A 19,947-nucleotide genomic window follows, 5' to 3' on the forward strand; every position below is an offset into this window, starting at 1 on the left:
TGTTACTATTTACACAGTTCCATTGTGTTGAAAGGCAGTTATGGCCTATTTTGCTTTTTGCCTGTCAACTGTGTGGCATAAAATGTTTATGTGGTCAGACTAGGAGATCTTAACATTCCTTCTGGTTTTAAACTTGCTAAAATTGTAATGCCATAATAGATGCTTTCAGATGACTCTTTTTTTTTTTTTATAACTAGCCTCAGTTCTGGGATTTGAAATGAATTTGGGCATATATTGTTCATAGTTCTGAGCACATTGAGCATAGCCAGAAAACTTAGAGGCTGCAGCCCTGTTTGTGCTTAGGTTTTGTTTACATGGAGAGAGAACAAAGTATTAATAAAAATAAAAAAACACCTCATATGAGGTGCTGTCTAATACAAACACTTGGGCTTTGTAAACAAAAAATGCTTTGAATTAAACACTGTGTTTTTCTCTGTAGGTTTAAGAAGACTAAAGCTTCACTAGAACGGTGACTAGAATGGACAGTTACTTTAAAGCTGCAATCTGTGACTTGGACAAACTACTTGATGAATTTGAGCAGAATACAGGTTGGTTTCTGCACTGCCTTTTTAGTGGAAGTACATGGTCAAATGACTGTTACCATGGAGTTTGAAAGTAGCATCTGCTAAGTAAAAGCTTGTATTGATGAATAGATGGGGTTGGGAGGGAGTACACCGTGGAAAGAAAGGAGTCTTATAAACTTTGCTTTTGATCTCTTCTTGCTTAAAATAGATGAATGTGAGTGCTTCAGAACTCCTCAGAATCCATATGACTCAAAGTTCTCTTCAGTCCTGGATTGCTTGGATGCACACCCCACAGCAGAGCTGCCAGAGGATCCTGCTGGATGTCCTGCCCCGGAGGAGAGCTCTCTCTGTGCCCCTGCAGGCACAAGTGACGTGCTCAGCTTCTCACCACCCAAAGAGAAGGGTGTTGCTGGGCCTGACCTCTTGTCCACTGTGGACAAAAGTAGTGCCCTAAATGAAATTCAGGCCTTGAGCCTGGGAAGGCGTAGCGTGCCTGTGTGTGATCTTGTCAGTGACACAGCGAATTTAATCCCCTCAGTGGCTGCTCCAGAAGGGGCCCAGGAGCTGCGGCCGGATGAGTTCCAGTGCAGCCAGGGGCCCGCTGGCTGTGGCGTGTCTTGTGTCCCCATTCCTGCTTGTGTGACTTCACCTGGCTGCAGCAGGGCTGCCAGCACACAGCAGAGTGATGGGCACTCGGCGTTACAAGATTCAGGGCATCTTACAGCAGAACAAATTAATAATTTTGCTTTAAAACCAGAGAGTTATGCTGCAGGAGCAGTCCTGGGTCTGTGTGATGACCAACACAGGACAGAGCCTGTAAAGTGCAATGAAGTACTCAACCACCCTGGACAAACTGCTGCTCTGGATACTGAATGTGTCACTGTAACATCACAGAGTTTGAATGCACACAGTCCCAAAGACGAGGAAGCCTGTGAAAAACTGCCATTGGAACCGCAAGACGACAGTGCACGCTCTGCAGCAAGCAAAGAGGCGTATGGAGGAAATGCCATAGGAAAGGTAGACCCAAAGGATGGCAGCAATGCTGATTCCATGCTTTCAGATCTGCCAAAGATCCTTCCATTACACAACAGCAGTGCAGCAGTACCTGGAAGTTGTGTCTTAGCAGGCTCCTCGTGTCAAATAGGAGCTGAAGTAGAATTGGAAAAGAAAGGCACAGAAGAGAATATAGATAGTGAAGAACGTAATAGCAGTGAGATACTAAGCAGTGTTTCCAGTTCGTGTGTGTCAGCCGAGGATGTCCAGACGTCTCTGTCTTGTCTTTCCCTTCCTGTGTCCATGTGTGGTTCACTAATTGTAACAGAAGAAAAGGTTAATCCTCTACCTCAAAATGCAGTGGTGGAGGTTATTAGTGATACTGTAGCTGTCCATGCTGGAGAGTCTAAAACTCATCCCCCTGGCAGGGAATCCACTGAAAATAGTAGCTGGCATGAGCAAGAAGATGTAGCTGAAATCAGTGAAAGTATTGCAGAAGAGAGTAGGGATGGAGAGAAGTGCAATACTGAGAATGTAGTTGATGATAGTGAATCTCAGCAAATCAAAGCTTTTGCTTCTGCTTTTCTAGACCTTGGAGCTGAGCCATATGGTTCTGGTGTAGACACTTTTTATGATGAGAGCATGAGCTCTGTTATGGCTGACTTTAGTGCTGAGGAGAATGTTATTAAAAGTGATATTCTAATAAGCGACGCTGAGCTTGATGATTTCTTGTATGGTCAAAGTCTGCAGCCCAGTGTGTTGAAGTCTTCAGACAATGATGGTAACTTGGTGGAAGCTGATGCAGATGGAGGGAGTTTAACAGATCTGAACAACCTGGATTTCACAGAGGTCAATGAAGAACTCATGCAAACAAAACTGGAGGAGCTAACGAGCAGTAATAGTAACCTTGAAATATCTATTCCTGACAGTGAAGTGGAAGCTGCAGCAGAGGTCAGCACATCTCAAAGTCAAGGCATGACTGAGAGTGGCAGTGGAGCTCTGGCTTCTGATGTTTGTATTAAAGGTGCAAGACCAAAGCAGCTGCGTGACCTTTCCCAAGGAGCTGCTGGTCAGAAACAACTGTGTAGAACAAATATACTTGAAAGAGAAAACCAGGAATGCAGCTCTGTTCGCCCAGAAGCTGCCTCCTCTGACACCAGTGTAAGTGTTGGTAGTACTGACCCTGGGGAAGGCAGCTCTGAAGCTGGAGGAAATCAAACATCTGAAAGCAGTGAGCCATGTAAAGCACCTGCAGCTCTGCCCTGGAAACAGCCCCTGTGGGTCCCAGACTCGGAGGCACCCAACTGCATGAACTGCCAGGCCAAGTTCACCTTCACGAAGAGACGACACCACTGCCGAGCCTGTGGGAAGGTGAGTTCCTGGCAGGGGTCTGTGCTGTGACAGGAAACAGGCATTCTGATTTGGCATAACCAGGACAGAGAGGGGAAAGAATGCTGACAGCGGTTTTCTAGGCTCAAAGTACTTCATTTAACAAAGACTGGGTTTTGTTTTTTCCTCTGTAGGAACCTAAAGACTATTGGAGAAGACTGATGTTAATTAAGAAACATACGTCCTTTTTTGTGAAAATTGTTATTTAAGAGAAGTACAAAGTATGTTCTTATCTGCCATTACTGGCTAGGTTGATGTGTTTTGCATAGAGTAGGGGAGATGAGATGATGTACAAATTCATCATAATCATATTGAATCAGCCCCTTATTTATGTTCTAAAACACTGAGGTGGTGAGGATGAGAATCCAGTGGTTTTACTAGTCATTATAACTGAAGGGCACTGTCCATGAACCGGAGGGGATTGTGTTCTTTCAGGAGCTGTAGCAGCACTACCAGTGCAAAAGGATTTATGATCTATTTATGATCTAAATCTGTCTTCTGGTGTGTTTAGATGTAGCATTTACTAAGGAACTGATCTCAGGGGAAAAGTGTGTGACTCACCAACAAAGTGAGTAATTTGCAGAACTTTTTTTCAGCCTGAGGTCCTCTACAGAGAGTAAGTGATGCCAAAGCTGATATTCATTCAGTTCAGAATTCCCTTGTGATCAGCTGTGGCTGTGGCTGTACTAGTGTATAAATTAAAGTGCTAGCAGTACTAGTGACCTCACTGTTCCGTGTTGCTCTGTAAGCTCCAAGGATGAGGAGATAGACCAAAGTCCAGTGTGAGTACTAAATTTTTGCATCCCCAGCGTTAAGCACCACCTGGAAAGGCACGGTAGTTTTTTTTTCCGACCTCTTTTCTAGCACTGTGTATTCAAAGCACGATGCTCATTTACTCAGCTGCAGCCAGTGTGAACTAAAATGTAGGTGTGAATTGAGGTGTCCAGCACACTTCTTGTGCTGACCTGGCAGCCATTGAACTTACTGCCAGGATATCCTGGTGAGATTTTGTGGTGGTTTAAAGCACATTCCTTCAGATGGATTCTGTTTTAGTCATAAGACTGATGCCATGAGGTTCCTGTTCTACATGTGCTGTGAAGTTCTCACACCTTGTCTAGAGGTGGGGATGGGAGACCCTTCACTGCACGGTGCTGTTGACAGCTGTGAGTGTGTCAGCTGAGGGGCTCGTGGCAGAACAGCAGTGTAATTAGGGAGCAGTGTAATTAGGAGCATTAGCATTAGCACTCTTTATTAGGAGAGTGAATGAAGGCAGCATGGGCAGTCTAAACCGTACACATATTGCAGTGCTGTGCAATTACAGCTTTTCTGAACGTGCAGCTTAACTTTCTGCCTTGTAAGACTTTGTCTTTTTAATAGCAACTTTTTTGTCTTAAAAAATCCCAAATCAGACATTCCTTGTGTAGCTGTTGTTTGTTGGGTTTTCAGCCATACGGGAAATAAGGGAAAACCTTTTGGAATTCACAGTTGTCCTCTGTGGACTGTTCTAGAAAACAATTGTATGGATTCCCATACCTCTTTTTCATCAATGAAAATGGCAACACTTGTGTACCTTGGCATCTGTGCCGGAGGGAAATGTGAAGTTAGTGGTCCCCGTTTTCTCTCCCCTCTGCAGCCCTCACAAGGCCAAACAGCTTTGCAGGTCTCCAGGTGTTTGTCTCTTGCTGTGGTACCCTTCTTTTTCCTAGTTCAACCAAGACCCACTCATTTGCTCAACAGTGCTACTCACCTCCCTTCTCCTGTCCCTTAGTTTGCCTTCACCTTTTAGGTGCATGAGGGTTGATCCTCCTGCAGTGCCCTGCAGGTCCCAGTGTCACCAAGGGTATGAGGAGAATTCTCCTTGCTGGGGATTGTGCTGCTTGGCGTTTGAAGCCCTGAAGTGGATTATGACTGATTAGCAATTAATCCTCATCAATTACATTCTTAACATAGTACTGAGCATGCGCATTTCCTGTTGAGGAAGATTACCTGCAGCACTAATGCAGAAGCAGCTGGCATAGTTTCTTTTTTTAGCTCATAGTACACTGATAATCGCTGCTTTTGAAGGGATTTTTCCTGCTTAGAGTTCATTGTAATAACTTTCTTTTTTCCTATGCCGCTCCTGTTTGGGGTTTCCCTACCCCCTTCCCCCCCCACTGCCTTGATCCACTTTATTTTTCTCAGCTGGGATCAATTAGGAGTAGAGAAGACCTTTAGGGGTTTCAGAAGACCTTTTGTAAAGGCTCCAGAGAATGCATATAGCTAAAAATGGTGTGACTCGTTAAAAACTGGGAGATCATCCTTGAAAGAACATAAGGGGAAAGTGACAAAAGCTCCAGATATTTATGGCAACTCTTGCAAAATAGCAGCTATTCTAAAGACATAATTATTTGAATGGGATTTTGTAGATGTTGTCCGGGCTAATGAGACACACTGTCCTCCCTGTTTCTGCTTAAAAATAGGCAGGCTATCTTCTATTCCCTGTTGGAATAGAAGAGCATATTCTGTTCTTCCAGAGTGGCGTTCTTTGCAAATGCTTGTGTGAAGGGAGCTTGTCCCATGCAGGCAGCACTGCTTGTTCTTGCTGAGGGAGCAGGAGAGCCACTCGGCTGCCCCAGCAGCCTGCAGCAGGGAGCTCTGGGCTGTGCCAGGCTGGAGAGGCAGCCTCGAGTGCTGGCAGGCTGCTGGCAGCTTCCTGAGGGCCCTGCCGAGCACACAGCGCTCAGAGATGGTCCTGAAGCACCACAGCAAGTCCCCGTGCTGCGCCTCAGTCCTGGGCCCTGGCACTGTGGGTTGTACAAAATACCTACAGCAGGATTTGGGGGAGCTGGTGAAAGAATTTGGAATGGCTGGTGCAACCTGAAATTCTTCTCATCACTCCAGAGAAGAATTTTATTATAATTTCAATTGGGTCCTCCATGTTGCTGCTTTCTGCTGGGTGTGTATCATGGGTTTTGTTTTTGTTGTTCTTTTTTTTTTTCTTTCTGGGATTCATTTCTTTGTCAGGGATTACAATACAGGCTTGAATTCAAGGCTGCAGATGGTTTAGAATGAAGCAAATGTAATTTTCCTATTTGCTGTCCAATACATCTGTAATAGTTTATGCAATCCTTTTCTGATTCAGGTTTTTTGTGGTAGCTGTTGCAAACGAAAATGCAAACTGCAATACATGGAGAAGGAAGCAAGAGTCTGCACTGGCTGTTATGATGATATTAATAAAGGTAAATTAATAAAGAAGTTTTTCTGAGTAATTGCAGTAATCATTGAACTATCTCATTAACCTTTTTTCTCTTTTTGGGGAGCTTGATTGCTTTAATTCGTATAGGTTTTCTTATTTCTGAGATGGAGAATAAAGAGTATAATTACTCCTTAGTTAGATTCCAGTTCTTACTTTGAACTTTGTGTCTCGAGTTGGTTGCTTTTTTATAAAAAAAAAAAAGTAGTATTTAACTTGATAGGACTAAATAGAAACTTATAGAAGAATACAATTTGAATCACCTGTGACAGGAATCTAGCAGAAATTATCTTCCCTCCAGATAGCCCTGTGCGTGTTTAAAGGCCACATCCCTTGTGGCCTTTAAACAGGCCACAAAGCCTTGTTCTCACATGTTTGCCCGCTTTATGTTGCTTCCTGTCCTGGTGTTTTTACAAGTCACTTACTAGGGCTGCAGTAAGTGACTCATCAGGTAACCTTTTCTTAACTGGAAGCTAACCATGGATGCTTTTGAAAACACCAGGAGAAATGGCTGAGGTCCTCTTGATGAGTATGTAAATAACAAGTTGGAAACATGTCAGATTTTTAATAGGCACCTGAGTGGAGTTCAGCCTGACAGATGTGACACCCCCCAAGGGCTGGGGGTCACACTGCTGTGGTCCCAGGAGGACAAGGGGAGGTCTCTGTATCCCATTAGAAATGAGGTAATTAGGCAGGTAGAAAATAAGTCTAAATTTTCTTCCATGCAGGAGTTTTATTTTTCATAGCTAGATCACAGACTGTGCATTGCCTCTGCCAAAAAGCCCTTACCCACCCACAGTACTGCTCTGCAAATTAAAGTTAATCAATTGTGCGATCTTAAAAACTAACCACATTATTTTAGCACAGGCATTTGAAAGGATGATGAGTCCAACTGGTCCTGTCCCCAATTCCAGTGTCTCCTCTGAGCATTCTTCCACTGTTCCACCTGTAGAGGAGGCCCAGTTACTTGGGGGTGCCAGCGCTCCTTCACCATCTGCACTGCTGCCTATCTCAGCACTTAAACAACCTGGCCCTGAAGGTACAGATCCTCAATATAACATACATTTAACACTTTGGGAGTCTCTTTGGAAAGAGCTGCTTATCACGTCTGGATTATAGTTGGTATTTTTTGTGTGAAACGGAAACACTCTGAATGGAAGCACTTTCACTTCCCCGTTTTGGTGCCAGGCCCCAGCGGGTCCTAAGTTACCCATTTATGAAAAGTGGTTGTTACTTTTGTCATTGCCCTCTCTATTTACATTGTAAATCTTTTTGTGTAACTGTTCATTCTGTAATTTTTACATCTCTTGGGAGGTCTTTAGCTTGTGTTGGAATGCCAGTCTAAGAGTGAAAACAAAAAGTAGTTGTTCAGGGATAAGTTATCAGGGAGGAGCAAAGCTTCATTCTCTTTGTAAATTCAAATGATTAGTGGCTAACTAATGTCTTTGTTCCACTTTTATTAAACATCCGACCTTCTTCAAAGAAAACACATTGTTAAAGAAAATGATAAATCAGCTTTTTGTAGAGTGTATTCCATCTTTTAGTTGTGATAGGCATTTCATTATGTCACTACAGAGAGATGTTTGAGAAAGTATCCTTCTGCAATATGAATTGATAGATTTAACTGTAGCAGGGCAGCTTCCTGTGCAAGTGAGAGGTTATGTTGCCTGATTGGAGACTGGCTGATGTCAAGCTGTGCTTGGTTCCAGTGAGCAGGCATTCTGTGTACATGTGGTGGGGAGAAGGGTTTCATTTCTGTGCCTCTCAGCTGTGGGAGCAGCGTGATAACAGAATTGTTGTTCTCTCCTGTGCAGGGCTGTGCCCCCGAGAGCAGAAGAGGGTTTGGTTTGCAGATGGTATTCTGCCGAACGGAGAAGTGGCAGACACAGCCAAGCTGTCCTCAGGAGCAAAGAGGTCACAGGACTCCAGCCCAGAGAATGCAGACCTGCCCGAGATGCCCACGGTAGCAGCTGGGATGGTTCAGCTTGTGGATTACCTGCTGGGAGACCTTGGCTTGCCATGGATGGGGCCCTTACACACCATGGCTTCTGAGTCACAGCCTTTGGAATCCGAGATAACGTTTTTGGCTGCGGTTGTGAAGTCCTTGGACTGAAAAACTTTGTAGTAATTTTCAATTTGAGTAAGACCAAGCAAAGTTTTCAAAGGAAAACCGTGTTTGGTTTGAGGTGTCTGTGAACTTCAAAACTGGTGTGGTTGAAAATTTGCCAAAGCAGTTTTTTAGTGCACATTATTTGATGCACCACTTTTGTGAAGGTGACCTCAGCCACAGTTCTTAAGCCTGTCATTAGCAGCATGCTTAAAGTACAAGTTCGTGGTTGTTTTTGTTTCCAGTGACCTGCTATAGTCTCCCTGATGGATTAGACTAACAAGTTGCTTAGTGCCCTGCAATACCCCATTATAGGGTGCAGCAAAATCTGTGTATTGCTTTTAGTGTGAACTAATACTGAACTGAGAGGGGGGATTTGTTTTCTAATCATGAGTCACATGCATACTGGTGAGTGAAATGCACTTTAAAAGAACAGTCCAAAGAAGAGGGGTAAGTTTGCTGTGGAAAAACTTAGCAAATTCCTCAGGTGAAGCCTTTTTAAGATAAAGCATAGCACTGAAGCACTGTCTAAAGTAATAACTTAAATTTCATGATTCTCACAGCACTCAAGAGTTTTTAGAATCTGTTGTTAAAGCTAAAAAAACAGACCATTATTATTTGTATATAGAGGACCTGAACACTTAACAGGTGTATAGCATTTAATTCAGCTTTTACTCATAGAGAACTGTAGTAATAAAAAAGAGTTAGAGTAAACAAAAGATATAGCCTGCCTCTCACTTTGGGGAAAGAGTAGGATATTTGCACTTGCAGAAGATGAGCAATGTCTAAAACTAAAAGCAGCATGGACAAAGTGAGTGAAGACAATTAGTTGATAGTTCTCCTGTGCAGCCTCAGAAATTCAGACAAAACCAGCACAGTGTAGCTCCAAAGCAAAGGCAACACAAAATCCTGGAATGCTGCCACAGGCTGTGTGAAGGGCAGAAATGCCAAGTGGTATGGAACACCCACAGGCAGATTCAGGGAAAGAATCTATTATTAGCCAATTTAGCCTTGGTTTTGTTTGTGTTTTTGTGGAGTCTTCCCTTTGGAGTTGGTGTTTTTTTTAAAATTTTGTGGCAGAATATTTGTTAAATGGAAGATTGCTGGAAGCTGATGGGACATCAGGAGAACTGCCACAGGACAAGCATAAAGTTGCCAGGTTTTTTTCTTCTTGTATAGACAAAGTCTTCCCTCTGGATATAGGATTCAAGGCTAAAGAATGATAATGTGCATCTGTTTTTGTTGGAGGGTGTTGCAGCTGGAATTGCAAGACACAGCTGGAGAGGTCTTGGGGGATTGGTTTTTTTAATTTAATTTTTTATGGCAGCTGACATTCCAGCGTGCCTGTGTTCATGGCTTGTCATACCTGTCTTGCTGGGGGAGCAGTGTGGGTTGGACTCCAAACTAGAAATTAATCAGACTGAGCTATTAGCAGCTATTCAGCTATTAGTAGAATAGTAGAAATATTGTAGAAATATCTTTTTAGTACGAAACTGCTAATCCAGTTTGTGTTACCAAACAAATATATTAACTCTGCATCTTCACCCTCTAACTCCTAAACAAAAAAGAGAAAAGGATCCAGGAGAGATTTGATGGCTTTCTTCTTATTTAGGAGGAAATGTATTCTCAACTTTTGTGATAGATTTCTTTCTCTTTTTGCTTCTAGAATACTAATAATGAAAGTTTAGCTTGCTATGAGGCAGTGTGATTTTCTTTTTTGTTATTTCTTCTTCACAGGCTGCAAACCCAGAGGAAGATGATGTGGTAACTGACATAAATGAAAAACTGATGGAAGAAATAGATACGATGACAAGAATGGAGGAATTACATGCTTCTGTTCCATCAAATGGTGAACAGCAGGCTGCTCCAGCCCAGAGTGAGGCAGCACCCCGTTACGGATCTGCCAGTCTGGGAGCTGGAGAGCGTGCCCCTGCAGCAGCAGAGAGCAGCCCCAGCTCAGTGGGGCAGAGCACACAGGCTGTGCCTGTCTCTGCTTCAAGTTACAGAGCACTGTGTGGGGTAGAAAACTGGGTGCGACGAGAGATCAGCCTTCTTCCTGATGGTGATCAGCTGCCACCACTTCTGCTTGCACTGGGTGAAAATGGGAAAGGTAAAATCTGCTAACATCTTGAGAAAATCGTTAATATTTGCTCATAGAATCCTAGACTTTTTTGGGTTGGAAGGGACATTAAAGCTCATCCAGTGCCACCCCCTGCCATGGGTAGGGACACCTTCCACTGTCCCAGATTTGTAAATACAGACTCATCTGTAAATACAGACTCAAAAAATTGTACTTTAATCTAATTCTCATGTAATTTCTGTGTTGCATACTGGATTGTTGGGTAATCACCGTGCACTTGTCACAAGATCAGCATGTTATGAGAAGAATGTGTCACCTCTTAAGTGCATGATGGTGCGGCTGTGCTCGTCAGAGGTACCTGACAGAGTCGGGGGATGGATGAAAAGTCAGCACACGTTCAGTCAGGGATTTCCAGAGCAAGGGTAGCCCTGGTTTGCATCTTTCTCAGAAGCTGCTGCTTCAGTTCTCTATGTTCCTTGAATCCTAGGCTAAGCTGTTCCCTGGTAGATCTGGAGGTATTCAAACCTTGGGAATAACCACCAGGACAGGAGGATGGAATGACTGTGTCATACAGTGAACTGATTCTTGGTTTGGGTCACTGGCTGGTATTTTGAACTAAATCATGTGTCAATTTATGTAGATCTTCTGGTGGAGGAGCATCCATTTCACCAAAAGGTCACCTTGCTGCTTGAGGAAGGAGGTTCTAATCCATTGACTTTTATTCTAAATGCAAACTTGCTTGTCAATGTGAAGCTAATAACATGTAAGTACTGCACATTTTCTTTTCCGTTGAATCAAGCCTTTTTTTTTTTTTTTCCTGTCTGTAAAACAGCATTACTGTGGTATCTTATCTTTTTAAAGATTCCTCAGAAAAGTGCTGGTGGTTCTCAACAAATGGACTGCATGGTTTGGGTCAGGCAGAAATTGTCATTCTGTTGCAGCGTTTGCCAGATGAAGATGTTTTCCCTAGTGAAATATTCAAATTATTTCTTGACATCTATAAAGGTGCAATGAAAGGTGTGTCATTTTAATGTCTAACTTCTTCTTGTGTAGAATATTCTTGCTGATCTTTAAAACCTAAAGTTGATAGGTAATTTTTCCTGAATTATTTTGTAATGATTCTGTTGAAAGAGCTTGAAGTGTTAGACTAGAGTTCTAAATAACAGAAACAAATGAATTTATGTTTGTTTCATTTACTTCTGTAAACATCCTGATTGCAGGTTTTTTTGTTGTTTAGTCATATTGTGGTGGAGATTCTGGGTATGAGCCCTGAGTCTATGGTTTTGGACACCTGGCACTTCATTTGTAGGAGTACAGTGCTCATAAATGTAAATATTTTAGGTCTGTTGATCAGAACTCACAATTGATGTGTTTAGGACTTTAGGCACTTGTTTGGGGTTATTCTGTGCACAGGCTTCAGGAGGATGTGAGGGGAGTGGTGGGCTGGCAGGTCTGTCAGAGCTCGCTGCTCAGAGCAGTTCTCTTGGCACGGAAGCGTGAGTGACCCCGATCTGTAAACACTCTCCATTCCTCTTTCTACAGGAAGGTTCATAAAAAATATGGAAAACATTACTTTTACAGAAAACTTTCTCAGCAACAAAGATCATGGAGGATTCCTGTTTGTTTCACCAACTTTTCAGAAACTTGATGATCAGATTCTACCAGATAACCCTTTTCTTTTTGGCATTCTTATCCATAAGCTGGAAATACCCTGGGCAAAGGTGTTTCCAATCCGTTTGATGTTGAGACTGGGAGCAGAATATGGGGGTAAGTTTTAACAGTGTCAGGATACGTGTAAAGTTCCCTTTGGAAAATACAAGTAGTTTTTAGACAAGCAAGCTATTTTAAAATAATCTTTGCAGTATTTTATATTACACTTGTATAAGCCAAGCATGCAGAGCCACCTGGGAATGTTTATTGTCCTGCTAGACTTCTTTGATTTTTTTTACTCTTAGCAGATGAGAAAGCTAAGAAACCAACACTGACAGAAAAATATAAAGATTTTTTTTTGGTTGTAGGAGAAAGGTTTGAAGGGATGCTCACAATCCCAGTTTACAACTCTGATAAAGTGCTTATTACAATTAAATTATTTGGGTTAAGTGTATTGACAAAATATTACTGCTTCATAAACTGAATAAAGGTATTGATTACCTATAAGGATAACTTACTAATATATTGGAAACATCTAGGCATGTAAAAAGGCTGTAGCTCACCATTGTAGAAGCTGCAAATCCATAAATGTGAGAAATAGAATTTTAAGGGATTCTCAAAACCTGCCTGAATGCTCACACAGCCTTGTACATCTGTATGCAAGCTCTGAGGTAAGGTGTGCTGGCTAAGGAAGGCCATGGAATAGCGATGACATTGCTGAGAGAGAGATTGAACTAGAAATGGGTTTCACACTACTATGGCCTTGCAAAAAGTCCAGATATTTTTGAGAATTAGAACTGTGAAAGATGCATTTTAGCAGGTCCAGGTGGGGTGAAATAATAGATGGTTTGTGTTAGAGGTACTAGCAGCATTGTGTGGCTACAGCTAATAGGCTGAAAAACATTTATAAGGTATTGTAACCAGAAATTAGTTGGTTTCTGACAGAATGGTGTTGAGTTTTACATCTCTTCTGTCTCACCCTTTAATGAGACTAATATGGGATAAAATATTTTAAAACACTGCTCAATTTCTGTAGAGCTGGGAATTGTCCAACACATAAATGTGTACCTGTCACCTGTTTGTGGGTTTCTGGAGCCCACAGTGAACCTCTACCAGCCAGATCCTGTCTTTGTGGTGACAAGACTGGCAGCTGCTTTGTTGTTGTTCTTTCTCTTACCTAGCCATTTGTTGTGTTTGGTTTCTTTAACCGGTTTTGTCAGATATAGCCATGGAGGGGGAGAACCACACAGTGGCTGAGAATTAGAGGGGGGCTCTGCTTCCTTTGGCTGGTCAGATACTGAGATTTAGAGACAGTTTATAGCTGAAAAGAGCTATAGAACTACTGGAATAGCAAATTGTAGAGTTAGGTGAATATGGTAGGTAATATATGATAGGTAAGGTAGGATATGGTATGATAGGTAAACATGACCTTTTTCTTCCTAGCCTATCCAACTCCTGTGGTCAGTGTCAGGCACCGGAAGCCACTTTTCGGAGACATTGGACACACAATTATGAATCTACTTGTTGTGAGTAAATGCTTTATTACCTTCCCTTCCTGTTGTAATCCAAATTACCTCCAGACAAAATGAAAATATCCTCCAAACAAGTGCTGAATCTTGAAAGCGGAGCTAATATTTTTGTTCTTCATACTTGACTTAAAGCTAGTGAGAGAGTTAGAAAAGCTGTTTGTTTCACCTTGTACTGTTATGCATTAGTTCTTGTAGTGAGAAAAGGCTTTTAATGAGTGAGAGAAATTTTGGCATTTGCATTGATGCTGGTAGTTGTTATTGTTCAGGTGCACTTCTCTCTTCCTAGCATCATTGTGGTGTGGGGATTCTGGTCTTAAATCTGACAATTTTAAATGTGAACATTTGACAGGCAGATGCTGTGGACTAACTGCAGTACTAGTTGCTTTGTCAGACAAACTTAACCTTGCCACAGTTATTCGGCTTGACTGTCTGTTGTGAAGGACTTTTTGGTAAAATCATAAGTCTGGAATTTGTGCCATTTCCTGTGGAAGCTTCCCCTCTGTTATGCAAATAATTGGATTTCAGATTGCGGGAAGCCTGTGTTTTTGACCAGTAACCTTCCTCTTCTGATACTTACATAGCACTTGGAGCACTTTCCATCCTAGCGTTCAGGGCAGGGCCATGGGAAGCAGAACAGGTCTCATTTGGGCAGTCACTACTCCTCTCCTGGCTCTGGAGACCATCGTAGCTGAGACGAAACTGCAGTGTTTGCTCCCTTTTTGCTAGCACAGGTGTGCAGCTGACTGCGTGAGGAACCAGCTGGAGGAGCAGCACGTTTGCTCCTGCTGTAGGAGCTCCCCGTGTAATCCAGGAGCCAGCTGCCAGCCTCGCTGGTGCTGTGCCAGCGCCGGGTGCAGCTGTCCCCCTGGCTTTGGGCAGCCTTCCTGCTGTGCTGCTGCTGGCTGGGGTTTCTGTGGGGCTCCTGTTAGGTGGGTCAGAGTTTCTGGGGCTCCCCTTCCTGGCTGTGTCAGGATGTGTGCTCCTTGCAGGAGTTTCAGTCACTGCATGGCTGCAGAAGTTCTCTTGGCGCCCATGGTGCAAATGCTCGGTTAGAGATCATGCAGAGCCTGTCCCTGCACAAGTGCCTGAGGCAGAGGGCACCTGTGATTTACATCCTTGTTCTGGATGCCAGTCCATGGAAACCTTGGTGCATTGAGATGTTTTGTAAATAACCCTTCTTGCTGCAGCTGTTTGCACTGATTACCTGGCTCAGCTGGTGAAAAGAGCCTCTTTATACTTTTTTTCCCAGCTGAAGTAGTAAAAGCAAATGAACCATTTCATACCTAATGTTGTTCTGAAATAAAAAGAATTTTGCTGAAGTGGGTGAGGTGATGGGAGACTACTTCTGTCACAGAAAGAGATAAGTAATGCTGCACTGTTCAATCTGTAAACCAACAAGTTAGAGCTGTAGGGGATAGGCTTTGAGCCCGCAAACAAACTCATCTGGATGGTGGTTTACATGCTTCACTTTTCTATCAGATAGGGAGAGTGTTGAAGCTTTTCTCTCCCTAAATCACTGGGATTCTAATGTGAATGAAGTAGCCATGGAGTAAATAACCCATTGGTTAATAGAGGTAATTTGTCAGTGCTCTGAATTTGTTAATATATTCACTGAGATGCCTGCCACATACACCTGGTGGGCAAAAAGGGATCCCCAAGTCTTCAGCCACTCTTAATACTACTGTTTTTTAGAAGTCCTACAGATGTATTTAGAGTACCTTCATCTAGGTGATGAAGGTAAGGCAAAGGTAAGGAAACAATACCTAATAGTCTGCTAACATAAATACCTTGTCTGTTGTAGGACCTTAGAAATTACAAGTATACTTTGCATACCATAGACAACCTGTTTGTTCATGTGGAAATGGGTAGAAGCTGTATTAAAATACCTCTGAGGAAGTATAATGAGGTGAGTACATCTTAGCTTTCTAACCCAAGCTGCTTTAGTCTTCCATTTTTTGTATAACACCAGTCACACCTCTACCATCAGCTCTTTGAAAAAGCCCTCTCTTACCTTTATTCTGACCTAAATGTGTAATGGGAAGGGCTTGCAATTACCTGAGCACACACTTCCTTCTGTGAAATGCTGGAAGGTGGATGATGAGCAGCTGAGATTTAGAACAGCTGTTAAGCACTGAAAAATCTGCAGTTTCTTCAAAATCTTTCATCATGTGTTTTCAAACATTCCCTCTTACAGATCTCCTGATTATGATGTTTTGCTTAGTAATTAAAAAAATAAAAAACCCAAACAAACAACAACCAAAAACCCCCTCTTGGTGAGATTTGCCAGTGTAATGACAAAACTTTGTGTTGACAGGTGATGAGGGTGCTGGATTCCTCTAACGAACATGTAATTAGCATTGGAGCCAGTTTCAATACCGAGGCAGACTCTCACTTGGTGTGTGTGCAGAACAAGCAGGGCCACTATCACACACAGGCCATCAGTGCCACGGGACAGCCCAGGGAAGGTAAGAGGTCTGGGGGAGAAAAATCACATTTCTAGAGCAGAAATGGAAGTTCCGTGTTAGGCTGCACAGAAAATGCATCTCTGGTGTTACATTAAATTGTGTTTTAAGAGGAGTTCAAGTTCAGTCAGTTGTGACTGACTCGAGTGACACAAAGTGGTGCTCACTTCCTTCCTGTGTTTTCTAGTTACAGGTGCAAGTTTTGTGGTGTTTAATGGAGCCTTAAAAACATCCTTAGGACTTTTAGCTAAATCCAGTATAGTTGAAGGTAAGAATTTTGTTCTGTTCTCCCCTTAAGAGACTTAAAAAGGAAAAAAAAATCTGCAATCTTGTGCAAGGTCTTTATGCCTCAGTAGGCTAAACATTTCTTTTCAGTTTTTAAATTTTGTGAGGAACCTGTTGCAAAGAAATGCTGCATAAAAATACATTGTAGTTCACCTACTTGTTCTAAAACGTTCAGATTTAAACAGATTTAATCAGTGCATGTGATTTTATGGAATTATTTTCATTGCCATATTGCCGAAATACACATATTGGAACATATATGCAAAAAAAATTCAAAAATTAATTTAAAAATTACATTTTAGTTAGAATTCTATTGACAAAATAGGTTTTCTTCCACTTTCATCTAACATTTAGAGGTGTAGGTGGGGCATGGAGTACTTTTGTGCATTTATTAATTAGCTGTAGGAGATGGTTGGTCTCTGTAGAACTTAAGCCAAGATTCTGTAAGAAGCTGTGCTGCTTTTCCTTTGGATAATGTGGAATTTTAACTCATTTTCTTCTAGATGGGCTAATGGTACAAATAACACAAGAAACAATGGAAAGCCTACGTCAGGCATTAAGAGACAAGAAGGACTTCAAAATAACCTGTGGAAAAGTGGATGCAGGGGACATGAAAGAATATGTAGATATTTGCTGGGTAGAAAATGAAGAGAAAACAAACAAAGGGTAAATGTACTACCAAAGCTAGACATTTGAGAGAATTCTTGCTCCCAATGTTCAAATATCTCCCTTTAGTTTCTTGAAATTAATCTAAAGTATGCTTGTGACAGAAAGTGTTTGAAACCAAAGATGGTTTATAGTGTCTTAAACCTGCAAGATTAGGTTTCTATTAATGGTGTTAGTTCCCTGTTTAGGATATTTCCTTTTTATTATCTGTATTTTCATAGTGGAAGTCCTGTCTTGTATTTTGTTGTAAAGGTGTTTAAATAGCCTTAAAGAATGGGTAAATATTATTTCATAGAAGCTACTGTATCTAAACTGTGTTATTTAAATTACTAATCACAATATTGTTTTCCATAGAATTTTAAGCCCAGTTGATGGAGAATCAATGGAAGGAACTCGGAGTGAAAAACCACCACAATACAGAGGCTTCAAAAGAGAAGGAAAAGTTATGAAGTGCACTGAAGTTAGTGAATTACATGGTTCTTGAGCCTTTTTTGTTACTTTTTGAATATTTAAGTGGTAAAGTGATGGTACTAATTGATACTATTAAAATGAGCTGATTCTCTGTGTAGCCATCCTGCCAGACAGAATGTTCTCTGCAGCTGCTTGGTGAGTTTACACACTTGTCATTTTTGTGTTGGCAGTGGCAGCTCTGTAAATGCCTAATGCAGGCATTCCCATGGCTCCTGAAGTATTTTGATTGTGTGGACGAAATGCTTGGGTGCTTTGCCCACAGACAAGCAGCAAAGCTTGCCCTGTTTGGTGTCAGTGATCCTAAGCTCCTCTTCTTCCTAACCTGGGGATGACTGCCCTTCCGTTTCTCTGATCTCAGGTTTACTATTTTGCAAAGGATCATGAACTCTCCAGTGCTGTTCCCCACGAGTTTGCAAAAGAGATTGCCATTGCCTGCAGCACTGCTCTTTGGCCTCACCTGAAAACCTTGAAAAATAACGGGATGAATAAGATAGGACTCAGAGTTTCCATTGACTCAGACATGGTAAGCTTTCCACTTTTATTGCACACACTCCATTTCCACCGAAGTATCTTCCCATGTAAATACCTTGGATCTTTCCATGAATGTTTAGTTTTGCCCTACCCAAGATCCAGACTGAGGATGACATTTGGGGAAGAAGCTGTCTTAGTAATTTCTTTCTCACTTCATGGTAGCTGAAATACTCTTTTACTGTGTTACAGCATGTTTTGCACAGTCTTATAATACAAGAAGTGTTAATTAATATCAGTCTGTTTCCCTCCTAGGTTGAATACTTAGCAGGATCTGGAGGACACCTTCTCCCACAGAGCTACCTGAACGACTTGGACAGTGCTCTGATTCCTGTGATTCACAGTGGAATGTCAGACCCTACAGCTCTGCCACTGAAAATGGAATTAGTATTTTTCATTATAGAGCACCTGTCCGGATGAGGCCAATTACATGCACGTACTGATTTGCTAGATCTGAACACCAAAGTTGTAATGCTACAAACACTAAAAATGTTAAAGTTTCTAAACCTTTTATGTTTTAATAGCTTTTCAAACTGTTTTTTTAAGGCCCCTCAGATCCTCCCTGCGTGCTCTACCACAGAAGAGTTCGTTGACACTGAATGCAGGTGCAGAAGAGTGCAGGCTTTGTTACTCACACAGCTGCAGCGCTTGTGGTGTGGCGTGGCTCCGAGTCACAGGATCTCACCTCTTACCCCCACACCAGTGTGAGCTGGGGTTCTGTGTGATCCCTGCGTGTGCTGAACGCGGGGCAGGGCTGGCCCAACCCGTGTCCTTTCCACGGGGGCTCAGACCCAGCCCTGCTGCAGCTGCCTGGAGCCCGTGGGCAGCTCTGGCAGCGCTGTGGCTGTGTGGATGCACACCTCACTGAGGTCCTTACCTGGGGATGTGATGCTGGTGCTTCAGGAACATATGCTCTCAATATTTTGTAGAGTAACTGTTTTCTTTCTTGTATTTATAAGGATTTATCTAACTTAAATGGATGCTATTTTTATAAGAAGTGCTTTTTTCTTTACTCTGTGTTCAGAATTCCATACACAATTTGACCTTTCAAGGATTAGGAAAAAACAGATTACCCTTGATGTAATCTACATGTAGCAATAAGTCAGACATGAATTCTGCAGTATTTTTTCTGCTCCTGTCTACTGCTTTTGCCACATTTTAGTAGCCACCTTTGCTTTCAGGGAGAACGGATGCATTAAGTCTGAATTTTCACACACAGGTTGATTCTAGTGGAAGGCATCCCTGCCCGTGGCAGGTGGGGTTGGCACTCTTAAAGGTCCCTTCCAACCCAAACCGTTTTTAGTGTACCTGAGGTTCTTGCATAGGATGTATTTTTTATACTGGGTCATTTAGATCTATTTATGTATTTGTGATGCATGTGATTTGTACTAAGGTTCATCAAACTGCGGTTGGGATTTGGTAGCGGCCACACAACTACTTGTCAAGAACAGAACCAAAACTAAATATATACAAGATCTATATTGTTTTCAGTAAAAATGCTGGTACAATTTTATATTGAGAGTATTAAAACTTGGATGCCTTCTTGATGCTAATAGGGGATATTTTATGTTTTTGTATCAAAAACAATTTGTAATTTAACCTGATCTGCTCTGGTGTTACGTGTGCTTTAACACTCCAGTCCTAGAAGGGTTCAGGCATTGAGATCTTACGCTGGATGGAGCTGAGCTGCATGTCAGCTTCTGTGCTGACTTCTGAGAAGCTGCTGTTGGGGAGAAGGGCTGAACGCACGCACAGTACAAACAAAATGTGTCCTTGTTGAAAATAAGCTGCACCCAGGCACTTGAGGGAGCCCCAGCAAGAGGCTGAAGAGTGTTTTTGGTCTGTGACAGGGCCAGGGCACCTGAAGGAGCAGCTGCCTCTTGGCACTTAACCTCTACTAACTCCTTTTCAGTAATGATCAATAAAGTTAACTACAGCACTTGCAACCTTCCGCCACTTATTTAAAATGAAACAAAGACCCATTTGGAATGGGTGTGTTCTGTCTGTGCAGCTGTCTGGGACGCCCGATGT

At 42.3% G+C, this 19,947-nt stretch overlaps 2 protein-coding genes across 5 annotated transcripts in view; both read left to right on the forward strand.

Moving 5' to 3' along the window:
• CCDC125 (coiled-coil domain containing 125) overlaps nucleotides 1-548 on the forward strand; it is a 19,385-nt gene extending 18,837 nt beyond the window's left edge. The window contains exon 12 of the mRNA XM_085566397.1: nucleotides 440-548. Within this exon, the coding sequence (XP_085422523.1) occupies nucleotides 440-445 (6 nt within the window). The 3' untranslated portion in view covers nucleotides 446-548. The remainder of the gene's footprint in view (nucleotides 1-439) is intronic.
• Nucleotides 440-19,862, forward strand: ZFYVE16 (zinc finger FYVE-type containing 16). Of its 4 annotated transcripts, XM_077790103.2 has the most exons (17): nucleotides 440-548; nucleotides 733-2,888; nucleotides 6,028-6,124; nucleotides 7,001-7,177; nucleotides 7,953-8,101; nucleotides 9,983-10,355; nucleotides 10,966-11,088; nucleotides 11,187-11,342; nucleotides 11,868-12,092; nucleotides 13,419-13,501; nucleotides 15,306-15,410; nucleotides 15,819-15,969; nucleotides 16,154-16,234; nucleotides 16,755-16,917; nucleotides 17,272-17,377; nucleotides 17,747-17,911; nucleotides 18,172-19,862. In XM_077790103.2, exons 1-17 carry the CDS (start codon nucleotides 479-481, stop codon nucleotides 18,334-18,336), a joined length of 4,545 nt encoding a protein of 1,514 aa, XP_077646229.2. In that variant the 5' UTR covers nucleotides 440-478; the 3' UTR covers nucleotides 18,337-19,862. The 4 variants fall into 4 exon arrangements, 3 of the variants coding, with proteins under 3 accessions (XP_077646229.2, XP_085422511.1, XP_085422510.1); XR_014951164.1 differs by lacking the exon at nucleotides 18,172-19,862 and having other exon boundaries at nucleotides 17,272-17,523; nucleotides 17,747-17,885; XM_085566385.1 differs by lacking the exon at nucleotides 18,172-19,862 and having other exon boundaries at nucleotides 17,765-18,160.
• Nucleotides 19,863-19,947: the final 85 nt, after the last annotated feature.

Source organism: Lonchura striata, chromosome Z, assembly GCF_050655825.1.
Source record: "Lonchura striata isolate lonStrDom1 chromosome Z, ASM5065582v1, whole genome shotgun sequence".
In the NCBI taxonomy this organism is placed as follows: Eukaryota; Metazoa; Chordata; class Aves; order Passeriformes; family Estrildidae; genus Lonchura; species Lonchura striata.

Bases quoted from the DNA above. Each gene is read 5' to 3' on its own strand.
- ZFYVE16 (XM_085566384.1), top strand. From the start codon at position 479: ATGGACAGTTACTTTAAAGCTGCAATCTGTGACTTGGACAAACTACTT. The intron at 11,343-11,867 runs GTGTGTCATTTT...CTCTTTCTACAG, and splicing joins CTATAAAGGTGCAATGAAAG to GAAGGTTCATAAAAAATATG. The intron at 16,918-17,271 runs GTAAATGTACTA...TGTTTTCCATAG, and splicing joins GAAGAGAAAACAAACAAAGG to AATTTTAAGCCCAGTTGATG.